The sequence below is a fragment of the Trachinotus anak genome, unplaced genomic scaffold (genome assembly GCF_046630095.1).
Source record: "Trachinotus anak isolate AG129_WGS33_773 ecotype Australia unplaced genomic scaffold, CSIRO_AGI_Tana_v1 ptg000019l, whole genome shotgun sequence".
In the NCBI taxonomy this organism is placed as follows: domain Eukaryota; kingdom Metazoa; phylum Chordata; class Actinopteri; order Carangiformes; family Carangidae; genus Trachinotus; species Trachinotus anak.
Window position 1 is genome coordinate 25,386,303 of NW_027273870.1, and position 25,797 is coordinate 25,412,099.

Here is a 25,797-nt window from a genome sequence, read left to right on the forward strand (position 1 = left end):
TACTTGACATCATTAAAATCTTCAAAACAAAACAGTGCAACGCTGATTTATTCAACAAGTTTATTTCTTTCTTACTCAGAGTGAAACAAAACTGTTGAAGACAGGACTGATAACCATTCTGAATATCCCATACATACCCATAATTCTACACACACAGTCCACAGTCACAGCCCACTGTGTTCTAGATTTAACCAAAAGGTTGGGAAAAATTATCCATTGACCATGACTGCTGGCAACAGACAGAATGCTATGAGGTTGTGTCAACTGTGATTAAAAGAAAAAAAAAAAAAAAAAAAAAAGCACAATATCTCAACTTTACAATACTCATATTTCTTAACAAATTCTAAACAGATCTAAATTAAGAATATTTTTGACAAAAGGCACAAAAAAAAGTATTAAGAGAAACAGTTTGACATTCTTGGAAATACATTTTGGCTTTCTTCACGAGTGTTAAATGAGAAGATTGATAGACGTCATCTGTGTTAAGTTTAGAGCTACAGCAGGAAGGTGATTAGTGTTATTAAGATGGGAAACAGGAAACTGGGAGCTCTCTTAAGTCCAAAAACAAGTCTACCAACACATCTAAAGACAGTTTGTTGGCATACGTAAGACAGTTAGGTAGTGTAATTAATCTTATCATTCAACGTCCTGCAAGAAAGTGAATCATAGTATTTCCCAAAATGTGCAACTGTTCCTTTAACAAAAAACCCCAAGAGACCTAACATACAAGCTCAGAGTCATTAGACAGTGAAAATGATGGGAGCAGGTATGCATTTCTTAATATGCCTGGCAATGATAGTGGGTTGAATGGGACAATGGGAGTCACTACTGGTCCGGACAGATGTTTAGGTTGAGAGGTCACACCCAGGGTGCAAAAGTCATTCATGAGTCTTGTCTTCCTCCTCAACTTCTGCCTCCACTCCTTCATCCTCCTCTTCTCCCAGGTCACCCTGTAATCCTTCTTCACCAATCTCATCATGTACCACGTATCCCTCCTCCTCCTCTTCTTCTTCAACTTCAAAGCCTTCTTCCTCTTCCTGGTTCCCGTGCTCCTCCTCTCCCTCCATTCCTAGCTCCTCCTCCATCTTCTCCTCCTCTGCTGCTGCCGCTGCTGCTTCTGCTGCTTCTGCTGCTGCTGCTGCTTCTTCACCCTCAACCGCCTCTTGGCCTGCCTCTCCCTCTGCCACCGGTTCATCTTTGACTGGTGCCGCCTCTGTCTGACCGTCTGCTGTCTCACTGGTTAACTCCATCTCTGACACGTCCATCACCATGGAGTCCTCCGGATCCTGGTCATCCTGGTTACCAATGAATGGATTTTCACCCTGTTAAAGAAAAAATGTTTATAAGTATATTTGTTTGTCGCAGTGTCCCAGCATTCTTGATCAGTTAAGATTTAAATGCTGATAAGGTATAAATGCTGATGCTCTTAAACCCTCTACCATCTTTAAAAAGTATCACAAACTGGGTCCTTACTTGTACACATGGAGTCATGTTGAATGACTCCAAAACAACAGAAAACTGAGGAAGCTGTGGTGATCACAGGTTTTTATATAAGCTTGTTTAAGCAGTTAGTAATCTTAATTAGAAACCACAAAAATAAAAAAAAAATAAAAAAATTAAATTTGTTGCAGTGTTCACAGGTTTACTCACTTGTGTTGAGGTTTTGCTTATTTTTAATGCAGTCAGTTAACCTGTTTGATCTTATGCATAACTAAAAACAAACACCCTACACTGCAACTGAATTAAAATACAATTATAAGATGATACAATTTTGAATCATCTAACATTTTAGTGATATTGCCACAAAGGAACATTAGTATATTCAGTGCAAGTATTCATGCAGTGCATCTGAATTACCAGCCCCTGCCCGGGCACATGACACTGTACGTACCTTCAGGTAACTCTCCAGCTTCTTGCCAATGAGTTTGTGGTTGAGGATGCTACGAGCGACTGACAGACTGGCCCTCTTGGACTGCTCCATCATACCCTTGAATAAAAGAAAGGACAGCCCCACATCAAACAGAGGACAGAGCACAAAGCACCAAAAGAACATCTATCAATACAGTACATCGGGTTTTTAACAGTATTTTTACTGATCCAGTCAGTGCAGGACTTGGGTGGAGTTCTCTCTAGATCATTCTCCAACTCCATCCTAACTGAGAGCATTATGGTTTCACAAAGTTTGCTTCAGAAATAAGTTTGAGGATGATTGGCCGTACCTTCCGGTTGTAGTTATGGTCAGGAGACTTGATGTGTTTCTGTATCAGATGGGGTTGCATGGGAATGAAGAGATCACACGCCGCACAGTGAGCAGCTTCCACCTTCCTCATAAAGTGCTCCATACCAAGATCTACAGATATGAGAAATGTCTGCAATCAGTAATCACTTCACCATTCTGTCTTGGTGAACAATCACACACAGAAAACCCCCCACAAACACACACAAACACACACACACACACACAGCTTACCCCTGGTGAGGTCCTGCTCTTTGTACACCTGACAGATGGCAGCACTGTGGTTTTCCAATTGTCCGACCCTCTGCTCTGTCTTCTTAAACTTGTTCTGCAAGTACTCCTACAAAAACAAAGCACCACAGTTATGACTGGTTTACACCTCATTACATTTTGTATTCATCAGTGACTCAGGTGACCCTGATGCATGTTAAAGAAAATGCAGTATCAGACATTTCTGTCAAGTTAACCTTTACTTGTATTTAAAATAACCATGACTCCTGAACTCTACAAGCATTAACTGTACAAACCAGCAGTTTTATGCAGGTGTGCTTCCAGTCCTCTTATATCCTGAGAGTGAAAGTTCTTCTTAAATTTAGAAACCACAACTGGTAAAACAGTTCACAACACACTGAATCCTGACGTGAGATTGTTCTGCCAACTTGTAAATCTTGTAATGAATTATATTGGAAAACTAATGGGGTTCTTTAAGTAGGGCTTTGATGACACGTCCTATAAACCAAAAAATACCAGCAACCACTGTAAATATCCTGTAATGCATCATCCAGAAATGAAAATCTCCTTTGTGAAATTAGGTCACTTACTGAGATTCACAATATGAAAGTATGTATATTTGTATGATGAGTGAGATTTGACTTCCTGACAGCCCAACTTCCTCTACTACATATTTAACCTTCATCGTATTTTAGTGCATTTACAATGTGCACATGCCTTGGAATTTAAGCCATGATGCTAAAATACAAAGTGTCCGAAGGTGTATGACGGTGACTGCGAATGTGATGTGTGACAAATCTCAGTCACCTGTAGGAAGTCTGTGGTAGGCTTGGACAGTTGGCTGGAAAGGAACTTAAAGTGGTCCTTGTGGAAGCGACTCTCTAGATGAGTTTCCATTTCCTCTTTGTAGAACGAACGGAACTTGCAGACAGAGCATGCAAACATCACCCTGAAAAAAAACAACAATTTAGTCCTAAAATCCATCAGAAAAGGTACATTTAAGATGAAATGCAGATGAAACCCAACTGGTAAATGATCCAAAATGTGAGCAGTTATTTGAGGACATGGCAAAACCATGGGTTAGTGCCATGTCAAAATAAATCAAGCAGTTATTTAAAAATTTTAGATTAATTTCAGAGGCATGTTTTAAAAGTAAATTCCAAATTCGCATGAGCCATTTTACTATCAGGAAAGAAAAACAAAGAAAAGATGAGAAAGAAAGGAAACAAGACACAAAGGAGGATGACGTAGTAAATTCTTAAGCAGGCGCTGGGGGGTATTTTTTGTCCTCTCACCTTTCCAAGAAGCCCCTTCTCTTTCTCATCTTTGGGTGCTTGTCCTGAGCTTGGGGTGGGGTCTGCTTTCCCTGCAGCTTCTTCTTCTCCTCAGCTAATCGTGAACACAAGAGCAGAAGTTAGACATGCCAAGATCTCCATGAGGCTTATAATGCAAGACAAGTGGCTGATGTAGACAGACAAAGAGCATAAAAAAATATCAATGAGAAGCAAGTGTAGTTAGGCTTACCTCCATCTCCATCTTCAGCAGGTTTTGTCTCCTATAAAGAAAAGTATCCCATTGTTTAGAAAAAGGGTCTGATAACTTCTAACAGCTTTCATTTTAGAAATAAAATGGTTTTATGTTTCAAATGAGTGATGTTTGAATTCCTTTACCCTAGTTTCACTGCCTGTGCAATACTCCAGTTTAGGAATAGCCCTGTCATATAACTTATCAAAGTTATTATATTCTGCAATTAACCTAGGCTACAGTCAAAGTCAGCACCTCCACTTGCAATAAAAGTCTTTATGTTCCACTTCAGTCTGTGGCAGTGAATTACAGTTAATGAACAGAACCCTTTTACAGAACAGACAGAACCGTGTGTTGATTTCTGCCTTCTTTACTAGGTGATGCTTTTATGCAACAAACTGTTGCGGTTCTTCCTCATTTGCATTTTGTTTTACATAAAACCAATTAATTAAATCTGAAGAGACACAGGTTCAATGAAATCAAGTGGTTCAGAGGTTTACTAGGGGTAAAATTTATACATGCGTGAACAGCCACTATATAGAGATCAAAAAGAATTAGAGCTCATGTCAAATAACCTCAATCTACTCACCTCAGCTGCAGTCTTTGGTTCACTGTCATCACCATTTTTCTCAGCTTGCTCTATGAAAACAGAGCACAAACTTTAGACCAAGACAGATATATATGAATGCCATCTGCCATGTAATGAGCTTGTTTATTTTGAGTAGGCCACAAATTTATTTCAGGCGCTACCTTGGGTAGGCTCCGACTCTGCACTGTCTGTCTTGTTTATCTTTGACTCTGGCTCGTCAGCTGCAGTAAGGGTCTGTTTTCTCTTCTTCTGGACATCACGTTGTGGCTTCACCTGCTGCAGTCAACAAAAATCAATTTGCACTCACAAATACATTTTCTGACCAAAAAAAAAAAACCAAAACAAACAAAAAAAAAAAAAACCATATAGATAGTACAACCAGAACTCATCAGCAACACATCAATGAATTCTAGGTTTAATGCTAGTCATGGCCAATTAGCAGACTTGATATGTCTTCCTTCTCTAGGCATTCCCTCATCAATGGTGCCTTTACTATACAAAAAGGGCCATTCCATGAAGCGTTTCTGACCGCATAAAATACAAGCTGGGCAGAGTTTATATGAGTGATGTGTCAAATGTGTGTCGGGGGTTGTAAATTGCTTTAGATGGCAAATAACAGGTACTTGCACTTTCGGCTGACTTGCCAGTTGGTTGAGAGGTCAAAATGGAGGGGATCAGAAAGGGCTTAACTTTTGCCCGGTGTCTGAGGAGGTCTTATTTGGCTGGAGGTACTTACTTTGTTAAGGGGTCTCTTGCGGCCTCGCTGGCGGCCAGCCCGTGGGCCGCCTCCAAAGTGCCTCCCAGGAAAGTCGTGAGGCCCTTGGGTGGAACCCTGATGGAAGCCCCCGCTCTCAGGGTACATGCGGTTGGACAGGAGGGATGGGAGCTTGCCTCTACCACCTCCTGGAGAGTGGCCGTGGTGGGACTGGCCACCACTACCACTTCCCCTTCCACCGCCTAATGGAGGGGGATCAGACCTGCGGCTTCCAAACCCTCCTCCAGCTCCTCGACCCCCGGCACTTCCACCCCTTCTGGGGGAACGTCGGCCTGCTCCAGCCCATCCTCCACCTCCAGAACCTCCTCCCTGGCCACTGGTGAAGGGCTCCCTCATATTCTGTCGCATTTTAGCGACTCCATAGGAAGAGGAGGGGCTGTCAAAGCCTCCCCCTCCGCCTAGCCCCATTCCCCCTCCGAAGCCCGAGCCTCCTCGCTGACCCAACAGCAGATTGTCCCCACGGCCATCACCATAACCATAGCTACCGCCGCCAGATCTGTAGAGATCTCGGGAGGAGGTGAGAGTGGAGGTGCGCGAGTCGAAAGACTCGTACTGGTCAAACCTGCGGGAGGGAGGGAGAGGATTGATAGAGAAAAGCAGAGAGCAAGGGAGGCAGGGAAGACAGTCAGGTTTGGATTTCTCCACCTGCTATTCCTTTTCCTCCGTGGTCTCGCTTTCTCCATTTGGTTTTCTTGTCACTCCCAGCTTTATCTCATTAACCACATTAGATCAGAAATGAATGATCCAAAACAAGTTCACACTCTGCTTGTGGTCTTTTATAATATAGTAATGATATTTCTCTTATTAAGTTTAGTTTCGTCCAACCACATTTTGTGTTGGAGGTCGAACAGTATCCTGCAGATTAGGTAATGCAGTTTCTTAAACCCAATTCCTTGTTAAAAGGATAGGCTGTGAATCCATGCATAGACATGACCATGGTCCGTCAGGACCAGTGATGCCCTGTGACAGGTGCAAGAGGTGAAATATCCTGGAAAGTGACTGGATTATAGTGATTACTCAGGGAAGGGGATGAAATATAAACTGGTCTTTTTTTCCGGGATTAAGGACATTTTTGTAAATACAGCAGGCAACCGTCAATACACATATCAGCTTGACAAAGTAATATCAAGCTAACATCTGAAAACTCATCACTCTTGTGCAACCTAAAGCCAGAACACAGAGTTAGGTCACATGGAGGATGAGAGACACAATGTGTATGAACAAGTAAACACAAAGTCAAGACAAAAGCAATGTTGAAGGAGCGCTACGTAAAGATGGGCTGGCCTCATGTGCATGGATGTCAATCTGTTACAAATCGAAAAGTTGATCTGTAATTGCACCTCCAACGAGGGCCAAGCATTTTCACAATGTCTAAGGTTTTGAGGAATCACAACATTTCTTCCCAGCAATCAGACAAACAACCACATAGCAAATGGGGAGCAATCAAAGCTTCCTTAGATGCTGAGGCATCAAATGCAGCCTGTGAGCAAGTCACACCCTTTTCATCCCAAACAGGAATTGAGGCATACATAGTTTCACCGAGACTGAGTGTAAAATGTATGTAAATGCCTCAGCAGGCTATATCAGCCCAATTTACTGGAGCAACCTCACCATTTTAAAACAATGACAACTAACTTACCAAACACATTGACAAGGTCGATGTCTTTCATTTTCTTTATAGATTTTACAGAACTCTGCTCTACTACAGGACGCAAACTAAAACAAGACTGTTTGACTTTTAAATTATGAATAGCATCAGAAGGCCTAAGCTTCTTTTACATCAAAGCAAAATTTGAATCTAGACATTTACTGAGATCCTTTTCCCGATTAATCTAAAAACAAGCAACACTTAACTGGTTTGATACTGTCCAGGCATGACGAAAAATTCAAAAACAAAACTCCCAACCAGATGCCACATTATGACATGTGCCATGTTATTTAACTTCAAGTATGAAAGACACTGGTCAGAAATTGAATCCTCTTACTGGCATGGATGTGTGGTAGTAGGGTCTAATGGATGAAGACAGCATGGATCAGAATAAGGAAAAAGGTTATTACCTGTCACCCCGAGTTCCTTTCAACCCCCCCTCCAACTGAGTGAGCATGTCCAAGCGCTGGTTAATCTTGGCAATCACTGCATCTGCATGTGTCCCTGTGGATGAGAGCAGGGATGCTCCCGAGAGACCTCTCTTCATGTGGCCTCCTCCTCCTCCTCCTCCTCCTCCTCCATAGCCCCCAGGCCCAGACACTGAGTCCTTATAACCTCCCCCATACATGTCAAAGCCACCAGAACCTAAAATAGTCAAGGATGAGATATGGTAATGCAACCACTATCACCTCTCATAATATAATAATAGACTGGTCATTTAATTAAAACCCAACTGATGGAAATTACCAATGCAGATGCCACTAAACAACATGTAAGTGACTTCTCACAAATGAATTGAAAAATAACACATATAGTTACACTACAGCTACTACATTACAGGTACAATATTAATTGCAATATTCAGTCAAAATTACTGACATCTGATTTTTTCAATATCAGAGGCGCATTCATTAATTTCCTTACCTCTGCTGCCTGACCCTCCACCTCCACCTCCACCTCCCCAACTGGAGTAACCTACAAAAGATGACAATACATTGGTATTAGCAAACTGAGAATTGATGAATGGTGATATTTCAAAGTTAATCTCCCAAGACATTTGGTCATCAATGAAACCACATGGCTATGTAGATGCTTTTCTGCCAACCAAGTGTTAAATAGTTGATTAGAATATCTTAATTTAAACAATGTGATAGCTGTCGGGTTTGCTGGTTTGGTACAAATGGTAAGGTCGCTGCTGCCTACAGCTACACAACAGTATTTGTGACTGTAATGTAAAAATAACTTAAGTTTTGGAAGCATTTTTGTTGAGGCGGCCATTTTAATAACTAGCTTTAAAAGTTTTTTATACAACTCTCCCTCCATTTTAACCGAATTAGCCGGCTAACATCACCAAAGCGTCTAACACGCCCTACACCAACCCAACAATGGGACACACAACCCTGTATGTTAGCATATCACCAAATAAACGGTGCAATGGCGAAGTGGCTAGGTTAGCTATGTTTCGTCAATGTTAGCTAACGGGCCCGTTTTTTCGTTTCTTCTAAAATGCGTATCTTAACCTAATTATTGCTACAACAGACGGGAAATTACCACTTAACAGTTAGCTAACGCTTCTTTGTTTCAAGCTACAGCAGGCTATGGCTGTTGCTGCCGGCGAGCTTAAAACGCGAAGAAGCTAATAGCTAACACACTTACACAACGTTACACTGAAACGCGGCTCACTTTAAATGAGCTCATTTATAACCGCAACTACAGCAAAGGTCTGCACTGGAGGTTGGGCAATAAAACACCGGTGCCATGTCTAACAACCACTGTGTATTTACCAGAACCGTAGCCTCTGCCGTCCATGATACTTCAGTGCGTTGTTCAGACAATGTGATACACACGAGCAGCGAGAGCTCCAGCTGCCGCTACGCCCGAAGCGGAGTGTCGCTCCTCCGCGACGCGTCCACGCCAAGGCCCCGTTACGTCACACGTAGTGGACGTGTTCCACCCACGTTTAGCACAGGACCTTATTTTGGATGTGAGGATAAAAAGAGATATTGTTAACCTCCTGATTTTACCGGAGGGGGGTGGATTTTATATTCACAAAGCGAAAGTTCTTAATTCAAATCCTTCATTTAAGTTTCTAATTGATCTTTAACGCCACAAATTTGTAACAAACAAGAAATCCACATGTCAGCAGTTAATATGTAATCTCAGAATCAGAATCAGTTTTATTACCAAGTATGTTTCCACTTACAAGGAATTTGTGCTGGTGGTTGGTGCAAACAGTAACATAAATAGACTTAGGGTAAAATAAAAAATATATATATATATATATACAACAAAGATGTGGGATATTTGCAATAATGATAAAGACATGGGGAATGTAGTGCAAAAAATATAGACAATGTAAAAAATATGTAAATATAATCTGTATAGATATTTACACTGTGCATGTAACGGGAATGAGCAGGAGTTCTATAGGGGGGCAGGGGGGATCAGTGACAGTGGGGCTCTCTAGCCTTGTTGATAAGGCTGATAGCAGACGGGAAGAAGCTGTTTTTGTCTCTGACATGTTCTGAAATCACATTTCAAATTGTGAAACAATCTGAAATGTTTGTCTGAAGAAGTCTGTCACTCAGGTTATATATTTATTTATTTTTTAAAATATTTTTTTTAATTGATTTTACCTTATTTTTTAAATGTATTTTTCTTATACATGAACTGATATTTTCTGAATGTTTGTAATTTTGTACAATTTAAATACATGCAAAGAAAACAAAAAAACGTATAGTATAGTATAATAATATAATATAATATAATATAATATAATATATGTCTTACAGTCAGACAGATATCAATTCAGAGTTTCTGCAGTGTTCACCAACTTATCTATAGGCATTTTTAAAAACATTTTTGCAATTGAATACCTTACAATCAGCCTACAAATATTAATTATGTCACATTATTATTCAATTGTATATAATAAGAATTTCTAATTATTCAATGAATCAAAGTAATGTGAACTGAATCAGGTACAAAGAGGCATAAAATTATTAATTCATTTAAATTAATGCCTGTGCCAAAGTTGACATGTGAGGGAGGAGGGACACACACACACACACACACACACACACACACACCAGTAGATGTAAATGAGTAATGGCCAATGGGGAAACTTCAACTCAGTCACATGGCATTCAGCTGACCAGTGGTGGAAATATAATCACTTGTTAAGCATCACAGATACCACAGCTGATAGAGAGATAAATAGCCATGACTTCAACTGCAGAAACCTAAACTCAACTACTACTACTACTACTGCACTATTGTAATTTAGTTTTAATCTATTTGCATGATTAAAACAACATAGTAAAATACATACAATAATAAAAAATAAAGGGGGGAAGGGGAACAAGGAAGCAAAGAGACTTGTACAAAGTCATTTTCAGTATATAAAAAAATATATTATTTACTGTAATTATATCAAACACCATTCACAAACAAAAAGACAAAACAAACAAGAATATTAAGTAATTAAGATTTAATAATAACCCGAAAACTTTTATGATGCAAAACAGAGTATATTTGTTTTCTGGTGGTGGCAGCAGTACACAGCTTTTCCCTGCTTGATTCAATTGAGGTTAACAAGAGCATCTGACAAAGTTGAACTAGCATCAGCATTTTAAACATGCAACAGGCCTGAATAAACGGATGTGTGAATCAACTGGAGATAAGAGCCTTGCATCCAGCCCAGTGGTTGCTAAGGCAGGAAGAAGATATCAGAAAGGATAGGGTTGAATGTGAGCTTTCCATGTGTGACCTCCAGGTTTGACACTTAATTCTTTGCAGTGCTCAAATGATTTCTTGCTCATTTGAATCTGTATGAGGAAGAAAGACATTTTATCTGCCCTCTGCAAAGACCCCTGCATAGATATCTAAAGATGCAGTTACACAGTTTCTTCCTGCTGCTCTGCAGGTCTCAGCGGCGCCGCAGGATTAATGGGCCTGAGTACGATGCTCTCATACAGCGAGTCCTATCAAAAGGCAGAGATAACAGATGACTGAGGGGGCACACACATGGATACACACAAACAGTAATTTCCAGGTCTCAGGTTTTGTCCTCACCTGTCCAGTTTGTACTTTGTCACTTTGGTCAGCAGTGGTGGTCAGAGCTGTCTTCTTCCTGCATTTATTTGGTTGTGTTGATAATGATAATGACACGTATCAAAAACAGACTTAAGTCACCAAGAAGACTTTGAGTACAGATGATGAAAGTACAAAAAAGGATTTTTTTTACCTCATCCACAGATAGAGGAGAAATACAGCAGGTACCATCAGTAATAGAATCAGTTTTATTGCGTTCATTATCAGTAGTGATTTCCCCAGGGCTGGAGGAAGATGGATGCGAGATGTGAGTTACTAAAACAACATATTTCAAAACATTAAAAGGTAATGCAGAGAATTGTATTCTGTATGTTTTGGCCCTTTGCTTATATCATAATCTCCACAGTCCTCTGGATTTAAGTGCCTGCCTGGTTCATTTTTCTAAATGAAGTGTTCTTAGAGGATGGATCTTTTGTTTTGATGGTGGAACACAGACACATTGGGTGAGGGATGTAATTTATGTCACAGAGTACTGATATGTGTGTAAAAGTACTTAGAGCCGTGCTCACCTATGACAGTGAGTGCCTCTTCAGATGAGCTGATGTTGTGGGGAGTTGTGACAGTACAGGAGTAGTTCCCTGCATGGTGAGTGCTCACTGGGTCCAGAACCAGGTGTTTGCGTCGGTTCCCTGGTGGGGTCAGAGGTCGTCTGTTCAAGTACCAAATGTAGGTTGTGTCTTCAGGGAGAGGACAGCTGGTGCTGCAGGTGAGTGTGACTCTCTGGCCCTCTGTCACCACTGCAGAGGGAGTCATCCTCACTGTCAGGCCTGAAAGAAGACTAGATGGGTTACTAAATTATAAAAAAAAGAAACATTGTGTTGCTTTTGTGCTCCTTTATGCCTAATATCATTTTATTTCAGAGAACAAATAACATGCATATTTAATTCAATAACAGAACAAGCAAAATGCAGGGATCCTACCCAGAACTAAAGATTCAGGCAACTTTATGGCAAAGACATTTTATGAAAGCTGTATGGTTAAAGGCTTATTGGTAAAGATGATCTATTAGAAGATAAGATTATAAAAGCTATTTGGGTACTTAAGATGAAGAATTACCTGTGACAACTAAATTCACTCCAGATAATTTAGTCTGTTTCATTCTTCCGTAATCACCTTTGAGTTGGAATATGTATACTCCAGAGTCCTTCTTCTTCAGGTCAGTGATTGTCATCATGTGGAGGTTTTTCATGTTGTCATGATATGACACACGACGAACATCCACATTTTCAACAGTGTTCTCACCAGGTCTCTTTAGTTTATGCCATAATTTATTAATGCTTTTTGAGGATTGTGAGTATTCACTTGAAATATTCACTGAAAAACCTTCCACGGCACATATTCTCCTGCTGACGTAATTATTGATCCAACAGTGCTTGTCACTAGTACCTGGAAAAGAGATGAAATTAAACAGCTAAATTTAACCAGTCTCATCTTTTTTTCTTTTTTTTTCACAAGTCCTATTTTCTGCCAACACTTAATTATCAAACTTAATCGGAACACAAGTCCACAGTGCTCATTTACGTTGACCTCTAACCACTTCACCTCCATGTGCAAATGCTTTCAGTGAGTATTGTCCACTTTTGAATTGTGTTTTTTTTGTGTGTGTGTATCTTGACATCATTGTTAATGAGGGAAACCTCAGTGATCTTGGAGACTTAAATAAATAGATGAAATAAAATTTACCTAATATGGCTGTGGACACATGAGCTTAGATGATCAAACACTGACAAAATTAATTATGGACTAAGTTGCTTTGACTTCCAAGCTAAGTTTTCCATCCACCAAATCCATTATTTACACCCTCTTATCTTTTGGAGGGTCAGAGTTGTATCTCACAACCACTACCTCTACAGTGTAACACTTAAAGGTCCCATATTGTATAGAGTAAGATTTTAATGTCATTTTTGATTATAAAGCAGGTCTAGGTTCTATGTTAATACTATGAAAGTATCAAAGTGCTCAGTCCATAGAGAGATGCACACAGCCTGTATTCAGAAACTGAGCCTTAAAACGAGCCGTCAGGACTTCTGTAACTTTGTGATGTCACAACAAAACAGTCACCGCTCTCAGCCATGCCCCAAGCCTGGCCACCCAGCCCCCACCGTCCAGCCTTTCAGGATTTAGTTTTTACCTGAAATCTGCTATAATTTTATTTGATCACTCAGAAAACAGTCAGCCCTTTTGTTACTAGAACTCCAGACAGGTGCTTGAGAGAGGAGATCTACAACTACACTGAGATGATTTTTGGTTCTTAACACAAAACCACTTAATTGAATGGCACAGCACAGACTTATCAAGCAATAAGTGAGATTTCAAGGTGCTAAGAGGCCTGATAGTCTCTGAAAAGTATCTAATGAGGTGAGAGGATGAGCCAATCACCAGGCACTGACGGTCATCATGACCATTTAAATATCCTGATGAAATTTAATTTTCGATTTTTTAATTTTCAAATATTTTGAATTGAAGACTATAAGCTGGTTCGTACTCACAGATGTTGTCAGAGTGCAGATCTTGATGGCCTTTTACAGCACAAGACACGATTTCAAAAAAAGTCCTCAACACTGTTACGTGCTGTCTTTCACAGCCGCTGTATAAGTCTTTGTCCCAGTACCACACATAGGCAGTTTGAGGGTCAGCCGCAGGACAGCTGCTGTTGCAGGTCATTGTGACAAGGTCATTTATTTGAGTCTTCTCAATATGTACTTCTATTGGGACATGGTAAAAAAAAAAAAAAAAAATTATTTCATAATTCACTGGGATGTATATGTGTGGGGTTGAATGGCATGTCTGTATGTTTGCGGAGGTTTGGCTAAACTCCACCTGTGGGATATGTGATGGAGCAGGGCTCATCCTCTGATTTCTGCTGGTAAGAGCACATCCTCCCTTTAGCATAGGTCACACTGAAGCAGGTGGATGTGACAGAATCTGGACAAGAAGAAATTACAATTATTGAACTTAATGATATCAAGATTTGCATGTTGTTGAGTTGAGCTTTTTAATTTTTTCACTCACCCACTGAGACTTCAGGGGCTCTGAGCTCCTCGTAGCCTTTGACAGCACAGGAGTATCTGACTGCTTCCTCACTGCTGACCAGCTCTTGGTACCAGGGAGACCAGTCCTGATAGAGAAGCTCTCTGTTCTTGTACCAGATGTAGGCTGCAGGGTTTTCAGTCAGAGGACAGCTGCTGCTACACATCAGTGTCACCGTCTGTTCCTCTGTGGCTGGAATCACCTTTACCTGCAGGTCTGAGATGACGATTCATAAAACAGGAATTGATATATTGGTGTCAGTCTTAACATGATGAAGAACTGGCAAACGCTGTATACCTGTAACGCGTAGCTCAGTTTTGTTTTGCCAGCAGAGTTCTGCATCCTCATTCGTCTCTCTGCAGCAGTAAAACTTTGCATCACTCTCTCTCAGATCTTTGATCGTTAGTGTGAAGTTACTCTCTGCAGACATGTTGTACGTTACATTCCCATCCGCAGAGAGCTCATTCAGGACAAACTTGGAGTGGTTCCAGTGCACAGTGTACCATTTCATGCTTGAAGTGGGTTGTTCAGCTGAGCATGGCAGATCCACAGATGAACCTTTTAAAGCACAGATGCTGTTTTCCTGTCCCCGAACCTCTTTGATGGAAGATTTAATTAGCAAACATCTGGGCAGATTGATATCTTTTCATTACTGAAAATTTACTCACCACAACGATATGATGCACAATAAATGAAATACATTTGAAGAGGTTATTCCAGTAGCTTTCATCAAATGTCATCAGTTCTTTCAAATTCCTGCCACTCCTACATACATGCAAAAGTAGTATTCATTTTTTTTTTTTTTTTTTTTTTACAGGTTATAATTAATATTTGCATATCACACCTATTGAACACATCATATTTATAGGTTAGCACTGTATTAGAATGGATAAAGAAGAAATAATACCTGAGATGCATAGGATGAAACTCATGAGCACACATCCAGCTTGTGTCAACAGCATGGCTGCTGTATAGTCCTTCAGTTTCTGATCAGAAAATTCATTCAATAACATTATTTGTGTCTGATTTCTCACAATGCTCGAATTAAGATCACAAAATACCAAAAATGTAACTCACCAGTCAAAGCAGTCAACGGTCTTTAAACAAACTTTTGGCTGAAGAGGACAGAGCAAACTGGTGGTCTGATTGAGGCTTTGACATCAGATTATCTCTTCCTTCCTCTTTCAATGTTAAACGATTTTCAAGTACAAAAAAATACATCTCCAAAAAGCATTAAGCCAAATTTTTGCATGGGACATCTTGATAACATTGACAAGCAGTTATTACTCTTATCTTTTTTCTGAAAGTATGAAACCATGGCGTGATGGTGTCAAAGTTTGAAAACAGAGCGATGAGAAGCAGTTCGTGAACAAAACGTTATCTGTGGTTGGTTTGTGGAGGAGAAAACTCACTGATCTTTTAATATGCAAATGTTTGTTGATCAGCGGCCATCTGTTGTCCCTTCGGTTTCCACTGAAGTTCTTATTAATGCATTGCAGCATTATCTGAGTGATATATTTGGTCAAGAAATTAACCAGGCAGAACAAAAATATTAGTGGAAATTTGTAAGTTAGTAAGTATCCAAAGTGGAGAATCTTTACAGTCAAATATTTCCAACGGAAAACAAAATCAAAACAGCAACAAGAAGGAAAAGAAAAAAAACAAAAACAAAATAATGTAAAAAAAAAAAAACTGTAATAAAAGAGTTACAGTAAATAAGTCAATAAATAATAATAGGCAAAAAAAAATTGAAAATAAATGTTCAAAAATGTAAAAAGTAAACACTTTAAAGATAAAGATAAATCATTTAACTCATACATTGTGTAAATATAGCTCACAATATATATTGATTTTAAGCACTAGCCTATAAATATCAATAGTTATTTAAGGGGGTATTGCAGACAGAAAAGACAGAAAAGACTGAAAGACAATGACCTCAGACAGACACAAGTTAGGAAATGACTACATTTCTAAGAATAGATCCTTGTACTTGATCTGTACCTTCACATCATCACCCTAAATTCACATATTTCACTTGGTTGTAACTTGTTTGCAGTTGCTTCATATTCACTTCACATATCAACAAAATGCATCAGCTTCAAATACTGAGTTTGGTCATCACTCAGTCAGTTCATGTCTGAGCTGCATGTGGTTGTAGTCAACATATGTTACCACCACTTTGGCCACCACCCATGATGCTTTGCAGAGCTGCTCAGGGTTGTGAAACAGATTGGGGTGAGGTCAAAGGATTATATTCTGATCAAAACACAACAAATTTTCATGAACCATTCTGAATACCTTAAAAATATCTTTGATTTAATATTTATTTTTTATTTAGAAAAAAAAAAGTGTAATCATTTTTCTCTCATAGACAAACTGACCCATGCTTTTAAATCCAGCAGGTGTCTCCTGAGAACCTGAGAGCAGCTGGAAGTGTTGACGTCTTTAAACCTAACATACCTCAAAACATACATCTGAAAATGACTTTTAATTCAGTAAAGTTTTTAGTCATAACTCACTTATTTTATTGTATCTATGCTGTAAATGGTGTTTTATCCAGTGTTATTATGTTATTTTTATGTTATATGTTATCTATTTATATTCTTGTGTGGCTGTTTTTGTTTGTTTATCAATTTTATTATAGATTTAAAATTTCTCTTTATCAGCTTTCCTATTTCTTGTAATTTCCAATGAGCTCTCTGTTACATACAACAGGCTTTTTTATGCATGCATACATTTTCTTTTTCTTTCTTTTTTTTTTTGGCCAGTTCCTTTGTATCTTCTCTGTTGATGCTCTTCATCGCAGCCACCCCCAGCTCTTGCTTGTCGTAAGGTCTCTCTGCCTTCAGTCTGGTCTTCAGCAAAGGGAATGCAGCTCAGTCAGACTGAGGTGACTGACTTGGCCAGTGAAGAATATTTCACCTATTCACCCTGAAAAGCTCTTTGATTTGCTTTGGCTGTATTTGACCGGTTTTTCTTCTTTCTATCATTTTAAAGAGGTTGATTTTTATTTCATCAGTCCATAGAACTTTGCTCCACAACTCCACTGGTTTCCTCTCATGTGTTCATATTTTGCTGGCCTTTCTGTTCTGGAGGTTTACCAGGGGTTTGCAGTTATGGTCACAAAGTCTTGTCATTATCCTTGGCAAGGAAACATGTCCGCCCTTCATCCTGAGAGCATTCTTCACCTGCTGTGAAGTCAGAAAGGTTTTTTCCTCCCTGTGAAAATGATTTTCTGCTCATCCACAAGACTTGTTCTCCTTCATGGTCATTTACTAGTTTCTAATTTTCCTCTGTGCCCCTGCTTTTTTAGAATCTCCCCAACTCTTGATTTTGTTGATTTTGAAACCTTCACATGTGAACTTTTGTGCATGAACTAATTAATGTTGAAATGACACACAATTACTTTTCAACCATTGCATTTTCTGTCCTATTTCTTAAAAGGGCTACATTTCCAACACAGTTTTTTAAAAAAAACCTACTTAAATAAAAGCTGAGACATTTGCCTAAATAAGAAAAAATATGCAACTGGCCTGTACTTTGTTTTACTCAGTGTCTGCAGTTATTGCAACTGACTTCAATTCAAAACAAATGTATTTATTTTACATTTTTATTATGGTATAGCAATAGAAAAACCAACTGTACAAAAAATGAAGTATTTAAGGTGCATTATCTTTTTCTGACCATTATTTCCTTAAATAAACTGTTATGGCCAATAATCTAAGTAAGTAATTACGTTCTGCAGACATGGAAAAGTGTTAGTATTCGTCCAGAGTTGTGGTTCTGTCCATCCCATGAACGGACCATAGATTTCTGTGATCTTTATATTTTGTTGCACCATATGCAGGGACTCCAAAGACCACTCAAAACATTCCTTTGCCGATAGGGACGTAAATGAAGAGGAGTGACTGTGTAACATGCCGTGTGGATTTACAAAACCTGAGCAGACATTATTTAGTGTCCTCTGCAGCTGTGGTCACCTTCGTGCTGCACTTGCACGAGCAGGACTGAGCTGTTCTCAACTTGCGAGTCAATCTGCAGAGAAGAGTAAACAGAGACACTGACACAAGGAAAACACACTCGCGTAGCAGTTTGTGGCTTTCACATTCTGTTCTCACCTTTCACCTTTGTTGTTTAACTTAGAGGTGAGGACCAAGTTTTTGTCTTCCTTGATATTTTTTGGGCAGAAAATACAAATAAGTATCATTAAAATGAAACCCATCAAGTCGGTAATAAGAAGTTGAAAACAGGAATAAAAGGATGTAAATTGAAGGCTGTTAAAATTTTTACCTCAGCCACAGGTGGAAGACAAGCAGAGGAACTGGGATCAGTAATGCAACAATCAGTCTTACTGCATTAATGATTGCCATTGACTCCCACTTCCAGGCAGCTGGAAGGAGATGGATGTAAGATTTGTGTTGGACAAACTTTAAGAGAATACCAAAGGAGACAGGGAATTGTGCACAGTTCTGTTTCCTGTTAAAATGTGAATCCACATACAAAAGAGCCTCTAATGAATAAAACCTTTCAGTTAATATTTTAAGCCATGCCCACCCTGAACAGTGAGGGTCTGCTCATAGCTGATGAGTTTGTGGGTTTTGACAGTACAGGAGTAGTTTCCTTCATGGCCTCTGCTGACTGGGTCCAGAACCAGGTGTTTGTTTTGGTTTCCCGGCGGGGTCAGAGGTCGTCTGTTCAAGTACCAAATGTAGGTTGTGTCTTCAGTCAGAGGACAGCTGGTACCGCAGGTGAGTGTGACTCTCTGGCCCTCTGTCACCACTGCAGAGGGAGCCATCCTCACTGTCAGGCCTGAAACATGGTCAGATTATGTACTAAGTGTAAAAGAGACAATATTATGTGAAGTTTGAAACTTTTCTGTGTCAACTGAGTAAACAGGCCTGCAGTCAGGCACATGTTTCAATGACAGAGATCCCAAGCTGATCCTAATGGTCAGTATCAGGGCCAGTCTGGGCATTTTAGTGGTTTGATTTTGGCTAAAATAAAGACGATCAAACTTGGTTCCCTCCCTTACTGTGTTTTGTCCACCTCAGCCTGCTAATGCTGCAGCATGCTGCTCTATCTACTGACAGCCAGGCGCTGCAGCGTGGCGTTTTCCTGCATATGCACATGAAAATGAATGTGTGAATGGAGATTTTTTGAGTAGGGTTGTTGAAATACACCATCCATCCATCCATCCATCCATTTTCTTCCGCTCATGCAAGCTCGGGTTGTGGTGGCAGCAGGCTAAGCAGGGAATTCCAGACATCCCTCTTTCCAGCAGCACTCTCTCTGCATGTTCTTCATGTGTTCCCAGGCCAGATGGGATATGTAATCCCACCAGCGAGTTCTGGGTTTGCCCTGGGACCACCTCCCAGTTAGACATGCCCAGAAAACCTCCGAAGGAAAGCATCTCTCTCTCTCGCTCTCTCTCTCTCTCAGTAGCTAAGAGCAGTGTAGAAGACACTCAGGTAGAAGCCTCTCATTTTTAGCTGTTATATCAGCTGTCGTCAGTGAATCCTGGACTTACTTGATGGCAAAATAAAACTTGACCTTCCAGTAGCTGTTGAGATATTTCAGTCTGGACTAAAGTGGTGGAGCGACTGAACAACTGACTGAAATCATCAGAGCTCTGAGGGTGAGCCATAATTTAACTAGTAAATATAAAAATATAAAAGTGACATCTCTTACATAGCTGGTCAGATTTTGATGAAACCTTAGGTGCCGCATGTTTTACACATGCAACTTAGCACAAGCAGCAGTTGTCAAATCTACTAGTATGTGTGTAATTGTCGAGTTGCCTTTGGGGTAATGTGCTGGACTATTTCTTGGCTCGGTGTAGTTAGCAGACAATCAGCCAAGAGACTCCACAAAGTCACCATGCTGTGTCATTTTTACATTTCTGTTCCTGCACAGATTAAAGAACGTGATATGTCATTTTATGCCATGTTAAGTAGTGAGTATTAAGTAAGTATAAGTATAAGTAAGTATAGAGTATTGATCATCTAAACAGACTCTGAGAAAACAAAACTATTCTTTTAACACCAAGAGACAGCAGGGCTCACGTGTAGCCATGAAACATAAACCAGCTCTATAATGTTTGAACTGACCTCTGAAATTTTTCATGACATTCATTTCAGGTGATGGGCGATCCTGTGTGCAGCCACAATGTGGAAATTCATTTTAGCAGTGCTTACGTTATTTTGATGTTGTGTATTCTGTTACATTGATTATCACTGCTGCTTATAGATGATAAGAGAAAAACAAATTTTCCCACTAAAAACATAAAAATATTTATTCTTAAGAATTACCTGAGACAACCAAAGTCACTCCAGGTGCGTCAGATTGTTTTTGTCCTCCATCATTTGTTTGGACTCTGAATATGTATTCTGCCGAGTCCTTCTTCCTCAGCTTTTTAATTGTCATGATGTGGTTGTTCTTCCTGCTTTCATGATACTTCACACGGCCTGCAGCCTCAGTTCCATTTTCAGCAGCCTTCATGCCACTTTGCTTGAGTTTAAACCAAAATTTCAACTCAGGCTGCTGGTCGCGGGGGTGCGAGTATTGACTTGAGATGTTCACTGAGGAGCCCTGAAGAGCACAGATCCTCCTGCTGACATAATTCACACTCCAGCAGTTCCCATCCTGAACACCTGAAATACAGATGAAGAACTCAAAAGTAGCTGATTACAGTTAAAGCTTGAATGTGTTCAAGCATTATTAATATATATAATATATACAGAATATATAAGATTTACCATCACAATTTTCATTATTATATATTATCTTATTGTGTTGAATTATTATTATTATTATTACTATTATTATTACTTTTATTATACATATATATATATGTACATAAATATGTGACATATAACATTCTACGATCTCATCACTATTATAATGACATATATCACATTGCTGCTATTGCCACATTATTATTGTTATTATTGTTATTATTATTATAGCCTGCGTTTGATAAACTAACTTCATTAGGAATACAAACAAATACAAATACTTTATTTGGATGTGAACAAATGTGAAAATGTCACAATTTGTAAGTTGTGATCATACTCACAGATTCCAGCAGAGAGCAGATCTTCGTGGCCTTTTACAGCACACGATATTCTTTTATTAGACAGGGGGGAAACTGCAAACTGTTGAATCTCAGAGTGTAAGAATGTGTGTCCACCTTGGTACCACCTGTAGGCAGTTTGAGGGTCCATCAGGGGACAGCTGGTGATACACTTCAGTATGATATAGCTCTTTATAGGTGTCCTTTCAACATGTACTTCTGTTGAGAGATGATGGGGACAAAATGCAGAATGTGAGAAAGAGAAAAAAATATTTTGATTTTAATTTTTTTTTTTTAAGAAAGCAAAGATAGAACAATGTGAACACTTCCTGTAATAAGAATAATAATGATAGAGGGAATGGTGTCTAAATCAGTTGTCTTGGAGACAGAGGGCACATTGGAATCATCTAATATGACTTCACTCCAAATATAGTTCATTAAAATATATTGGTGAGGACAATTCTGGTAAGGTCATGTCCATACCGTCCATATGCAAACCTAAGCCCTTAGTTAAATGTTTCTGTATGTGTTACAGCTAACAAGAGTCAAGAGTCCTCTGGGAGAGATAGTGAACTGAATGACTGACAAATCAAATCCAATTAACTGAGAATCAAATAAAAAATTACATTCAATCAGAAATAAAATCTAATCAAAATGACATCAAAACAAAAATCCAAATCAAAAATCTGATCTAATCAAAAATGAATTCAAATCAGAAATCAGAAATCAATTCAAATCATGGTCTGTGTGCTGAGCAGGAAAAACATCCAGGAAGAAACAAAACTGACATATGAGCCACAGTAACATTCCTGACACAGTCCACAGATATGACTGAACTGTGTGTGACAGCCTTGTGATGCTGTGTATTCATATGTGGGCTGAGCTCGACTTCTATGTAACTGTACTGATTATTTTTGTCTTTGGAGGAAAGTTTCCTGCCACAGGTGATGTCACCAGGGCTCAGCCACTGGTAAGTGGTGACGTCACAGGCGATAGCACCAGTCTTGAGGGAGGCTTGAAGGTTGTTTTGGCCTTCGCTGAAGCAAGGGCTTGAGGCTCACGCTCTGTGCTGAGGTCCCACTGACTCACGGCTGATGTGCACTGGAGCTTGTCAAGCGTAGAGGACGCCAGAACGCGTTATACGCATGCGCAGAAGTGTGTAGCAACTAAACTTGCACATTAAGCATCAGGGGCAGCAGTAGCGGGTAAACCAGCAAATTATGCATTGATTTAGCTTCTCTGTGCAAAAGCTGCAGAACCTTTGAGACAATATTGTTACACAAGTGGTGCAGCTCCTTTCAGGAATGGCTCAGTGTGTAGGTTGTGTGCTTAGCGAGAGAGAGAGAGAGAGAGAGAGAGAGAGAGAGAGAGAGAGAGAGAGAGAGAGAGAGAGAGAGAGAGAGCAGTGATGCTGACAATTAGAGCAAATTTGTGGTCCAGACCACATGTGAACACATTCTTTTAGCAGTGTGAACACAAATTCATCCAGGGTCATGTGGAGGAGTCAGGGGGAGTAGGGGGGAGGAGGGGGGAGGAGGCTCCAGGAGACGTATTTGTGGAGTGTGTAGGAAACTCCACCTCTGGGATATGTGATGGAGCAGGGCTTATCCTCTGATTTCTGCTGATAAGAGCACATTTTCCCTCTAGCATAGGTCACACTGAAACAGGTGGATGTGACAGAATCTGGACAAGAAGAAATAAGATTTTGTGTTTTTATTGGTCACAGTTTTTCAGAAGTTTATTTTGTATCATAATAAGGAGCTAAATGTTGTGACTCACCCACTGAGACTTCAGGGGCTCTGAGCTCCTCGTAGCCTTTGACAGCACAGGAGTATCTGACTGCTTCCTCACTGCTGACCAGCTCTTGGTACCAGGGAGACCAGTCCTGATAGAGAAGCTCTCTGTTCTTGTACCAGATGTAGGCTGCAGGGTTTTCAGTCAGAGGACAGCTGCTGCTACACATCAGTGTCACCGTCTGTTCCTCTGTGGCTGGAATCACCTTTACCTGCAGGTCTGAGATGACGATTTATAAAACAGGAATTGATATATTGGTGTCAGTCTTAACATGATGAAGAACTGGCAAACACTGTGAATAAGGTTAATGTTCATATTCTTATATTATTCATAAGGTTATGAATAACTGACAGACACTGTACCTGCAACTTGGAGCTTAGTTCCACTGGACCAGCAGCTCTCTGGTTTGTCTGTGTTCTCTTTGCAGCAGTAAATCTGTTCATCACTCTCTCTCAGATCAGTTAGAGTTAGAGTGAATTTACCCTCTTCAGACATGTTGTATATCACACGATTTCCATCTGGCCAGAGTTTATTCTGAACAACTTCATAGTCATCCAAGTGCACAGTGTACCAGTTCATGCTTGAAGTGGGACGTTCAGCTGAGCAGACCAGATCCACTGATGAGCCCTTCAAAGCACAGATGCTGCTTTCTAGTCCCCAAAGTCCTTTAACAGAAGTGAAAATCTAACTTTTATTGAGGGCAAATAACACGTTTCACCTGTGGATTCTTCAGCTTCGCTCAGTAGAATTACGAAGAGCGTTCACAGGTGGGATAAACACATATACATGGGTCACATGGCCAGTTATCATCATCTTCATTTGAACATTTTTTTTTCAAAAGGTAAACAAAATAACATGACAATAATATTACACAACATTACTATTACTCAGAGTTACAAAAGTGACACTGTTTTACACAGTATGAACAAAAATAAGGGAATTAACTACTTCATATCGGCTGCATGACAAAAGTCAAATTTCTTTACAGAGGTAGACTACAGGTCCTACAGCTGTCCCTCAGCGAGCTGAACAGCTCATCTCTCCCTAAGGTTCCAAATGACCTGTAGAGAGACATATGAGTATATTCACATCAGAGAAAACAGCTCAAATCTTGTGTTTCATTAAGTCTTTAAGGTTCAGTTGTGTTCAGTTCATAAATCCAAAATGCTTCCCTTTTTAAAAGCTGATTAGTGAGATTACCCCCTCTTGGGTTGGGGCGTATGTACTCTTTCAATCCCAATAAATTTAAGGGAAGTAACTGAGGATGAAGAGACAGGTGAAACATGTTGTTCACTCTCAATAAAAAAAAAAACAGTGAAGTCATCTCAGTGTGCGGCGGTTGTTGTACCTTTAATTCATTGATACAGTAATTTGTATGGTGAAAACATTATTATGAGGAATAAATATTAAAAATGTGAATTAGTTCTTTTTATGAGGAGTTACAATTCATGTACAGCGACTAATACATGTCACAAGGTGGCAGTAATGTTCTGAGAAGAGTTAAAAGTACCAGAAAGCAGTCATAAAAAAATCCAGATATAGAAAAAAAGAGAAGTGTACTGGCACGAGTGAGAAAAACAGTGCATTGATTTGCGTTGTTAATTCATTATGCGCAGTTGTTAAGTAAAGTGTTCAAGTTGAATGTGGTGTCCCGGTCATTTTTCACAGAAGTTCCAGCTAAGTTCCCACAGTGGTCAAGTTAGATTTTAACCTGAGTTGTTCCTGCAACTGACTAGCACCTGATCACTATTGCTGGGCGTTTTGCTCACTATTCCTTTAACAGAGGCTTTCATAAGAAAACATTTGGACAAATACGGGTTTTTCTACATTAATTACTGCATAACAATTATATATAATCAAGTGTATCGCCACAGCTTTTTAAATACAACATAATCCTGTTGATATAATGTCGTTTCTACACAAAAAGTGATGCTTTTACTTCTTTTGTCCAGTTTTTACTGTAGCACTGTATATATCGTGCTTACAATTGACTATTAACAGTAATATATATTTGATATAAAATGAACAGACAGTCATACCTGAGATGTACAGGATGAAAACAATGACCGTACATCTAATTTCAGTCAACGACATGGCTGTGGTGGTCACTCAGCTTCTAATCAGAACACCGATAATCGGTAAGAGTCTACTTAGAACAAAGGCTGAAGAGGACAGGATGGACACGTACCGCTGTGAACCTCTTCCTGTCATTTTTATTCTTGGTCACAAGATGCTATCTATCATAAACACTATATGCTGTGGAGTGTTGTGGGTGTGTTGTTCTGCTGCACGTAGACTCGGACAGCAATGTATGTTCACCAGAAAGGTGTTATAGAGTTCAGGCATTGCAGTAGCGAGATGCACGGCTGTCAGTGATGCAAGTGTTTGTGGTTTGCCTTTGAACAGAGCTAAACCTGTTAAGAGGAAACTCAGGCCCTTAATTTTGCTGTGTGGTTACTTTTTTATTTGTTCATGTTCAGTGCATTCAGAGAGCATTCAGACACCTTTAATGTTTTTTTTCACATTTTGTTATGTTGCAACCTTATGCTTCATCAGTGCTACAGTCAATACCTCATAATGACAAATGAAAACAGAATTTTAGAAATTTTTGCAAATTTATTAAAAAGGAAAAACTGAAATATCACATCGTCATAAGTATTGAGATCCTTCGGGGTGGAACAAGTGGCAACCTCCACCAGCCAACACTGAGGTGCCAAAATTTTCAGTTCCACAAATGACCACTTGAGGCTGGCTCCCAAAGCGAATCAATCCTCATGGAGTCCCA

The 25,797-nt window shown here is 39.7% G+C and overlaps 3 protein-coding genes across 5 annotated transcripts; all 3 read right to left on the reverse strand.

Annotated features, from left to right (window-relative positions):
- Positions 1 to 46: 46 nt before the first annotated feature.
- Positions 47 to 8,907, reverse strand: akap8l (A kinase (PRKA) anchor protein 8-like). Its single transcript, XM_071503467.1, has 13 exons — positions 8,788 to 8,907; positions 7,928 to 7,978; positions 7,414 to 7,648; positions 5,317 to 5,917; positions 4,742 to 4,856; positions 4,581 to 4,630; positions 3,992 to 4,022; positions 3,763 to 3,856; positions 3,275 to 3,416; positions 2,471 to 2,576; positions 2,220 to 2,350; positions 1,892 to 1,987; positions 47 to 1,322 (listed from the first exon to the last, which is right to left on the reverse strand). The coding sequence occupies exons 1-13, from the start codon at positions 8,810 to 8,812 to the stop codon at positions 879 to 881; spliced, it is 2,121 nt and encodes a 706-aa protein (XP_071359568.1). The 5' UTR covers positions 8,813 to 8,907; the 3' UTR covers positions 47 to 878.
- A 1,191-nt stretch (positions 8,908 to 10,098) lies between these two features.
- On the reverse strand, positions 10,099 to 15,115 carry LOC139635911 (B-cell receptor CD22-like). Its single transcript, XM_071503476.1, has 9 exons — positions 14,444 to 15,115; positions 14,129 to 14,362; positions 13,937 to 14,041; positions 13,606 to 13,821; positions 12,173 to 12,502; positions 11,626 to 11,883; positions 11,250 to 11,340; positions 11,078 to 11,135; positions 10,099 to 10,986 (listed from the first exon to the last, which is right to left on the reverse strand). The coding sequence occupies exons 1-9, from the start codon at positions 14,655 to 14,657 to the stop codon at positions 10,900 to 10,902; spliced, it is 1,593 nt and encodes a 530-aa protein (XP_071359577.1). The 5' UTR covers positions 14,658 to 15,115; the 3' UTR covers positions 10,099 to 10,899.
- A 2,645-nt stretch (positions 15,116 to 17,760) lies between these two features.
- LOC139635908 (uncharacterized) lies at positions 17,761 to 25,517 on the reverse strand. Of its 3 annotated transcripts, none has more exons than XM_071503473.1 (10): positions 25,052 to 25,517; positions 23,375 to 23,677; positions 22,998 to 23,231; positions 22,797 to 22,901; positions 21,222 to 21,437; positions 20,455 to 20,796; positions 18,701 to 18,955; positions 18,437 to 18,536; positions 18,265 to 18,310; positions 17,761 to 18,181 (listed from the first exon to the last, which is right to left on the reverse strand). In XM_071503473.1, the coding sequence occupies exons 1-9, from the start codon at positions 25,104 to 25,106 to the stop codon at positions 18,286 to 18,288; spliced, it is 1,635 nt and encodes a 544-aa protein (XP_071359574.1). In that variant the 5' UTR covers positions 25,107 to 25,517; the 3' UTR covers positions 17,761 to 18,181; positions 18,265 to 18,285. The 3 variants fall into 3 exon arrangements, with proteins under 3 accessions (XP_071359574.1, XP_071359573.1, XP_071359575.1); XM_071503472.1 differs by having other exon boundaries at positions 18,265 to 18,314; positions 25,052 to 25,515; XM_071503474.1 differs by having other exon boundaries at positions 18,265 to 18,314; positions 21,336 to 21,437; positions 25,052 to 25,513.
- Between the last annotated feature and the right edge of the window lie 280 nt (positions 25,518 to 25,797).

Coding starts and splice junctions, on each gene's coding strand:
- akap8l (XM_071503467.1), bottom strand. CDS start 8,812: ATGGACGGCAGAGGCTACGGTTCTG. Junction 4,857..5,316: donor GCAAGAGACCCCTTAACAAA/GTAAGTACCTCC, acceptor TGTTGACTGCAG/CAGGTGAAGCCACAACGTGA. Junction 1,323..1,891: donor AGCTGGAGAGTTACCTGAAG/GTACGTACAGTG, acceptor TTTCTTTAACAG/GGTGAAAATCCATTCATTGG.
- LOC139635908 (XM_071503472.1), bottom strand. CDS start 25,106: ATGTCGTTGACTGAAATTAGATGTACGGTCATTGTTTTCATCCTGTAC. Junction 23,678..25,051: donor TTTCATCCTGTACATCTCAG/GTATGACTGTCT, acceptor CTTCTGTTAAAG/GACTTTGGGGACTAGAAAGC. Junction 18,537..18,700: donor GCAGACCCTCACTGTTCAGG/GTGGGCATGGCT, acceptor ATCTCCTTCCAG/CTGCCTGGAAGTGGGAGTCA.
- LOC139635911 (XM_071503476.1), bottom strand. CDS start 14,657: ATGAAATGGTACACTGTGCACTGGAACCACTCCAAGTTTGTCCTGAAT. Junction 14,042..14,128: donor AGCCCCTGAAGTCTCAGTGG/GTGAGTGAAAAA, acceptor CTTCTTGTCCAG/ATTCTGTCACATCCACCTGC. Junction 11,884..12,172: donor AGTGAATTTAGTTGTCACAG/GTAATTCTTCAT, acceptor GTCTTCTTTCAG/GCCTGACAGTGAGGATGACT.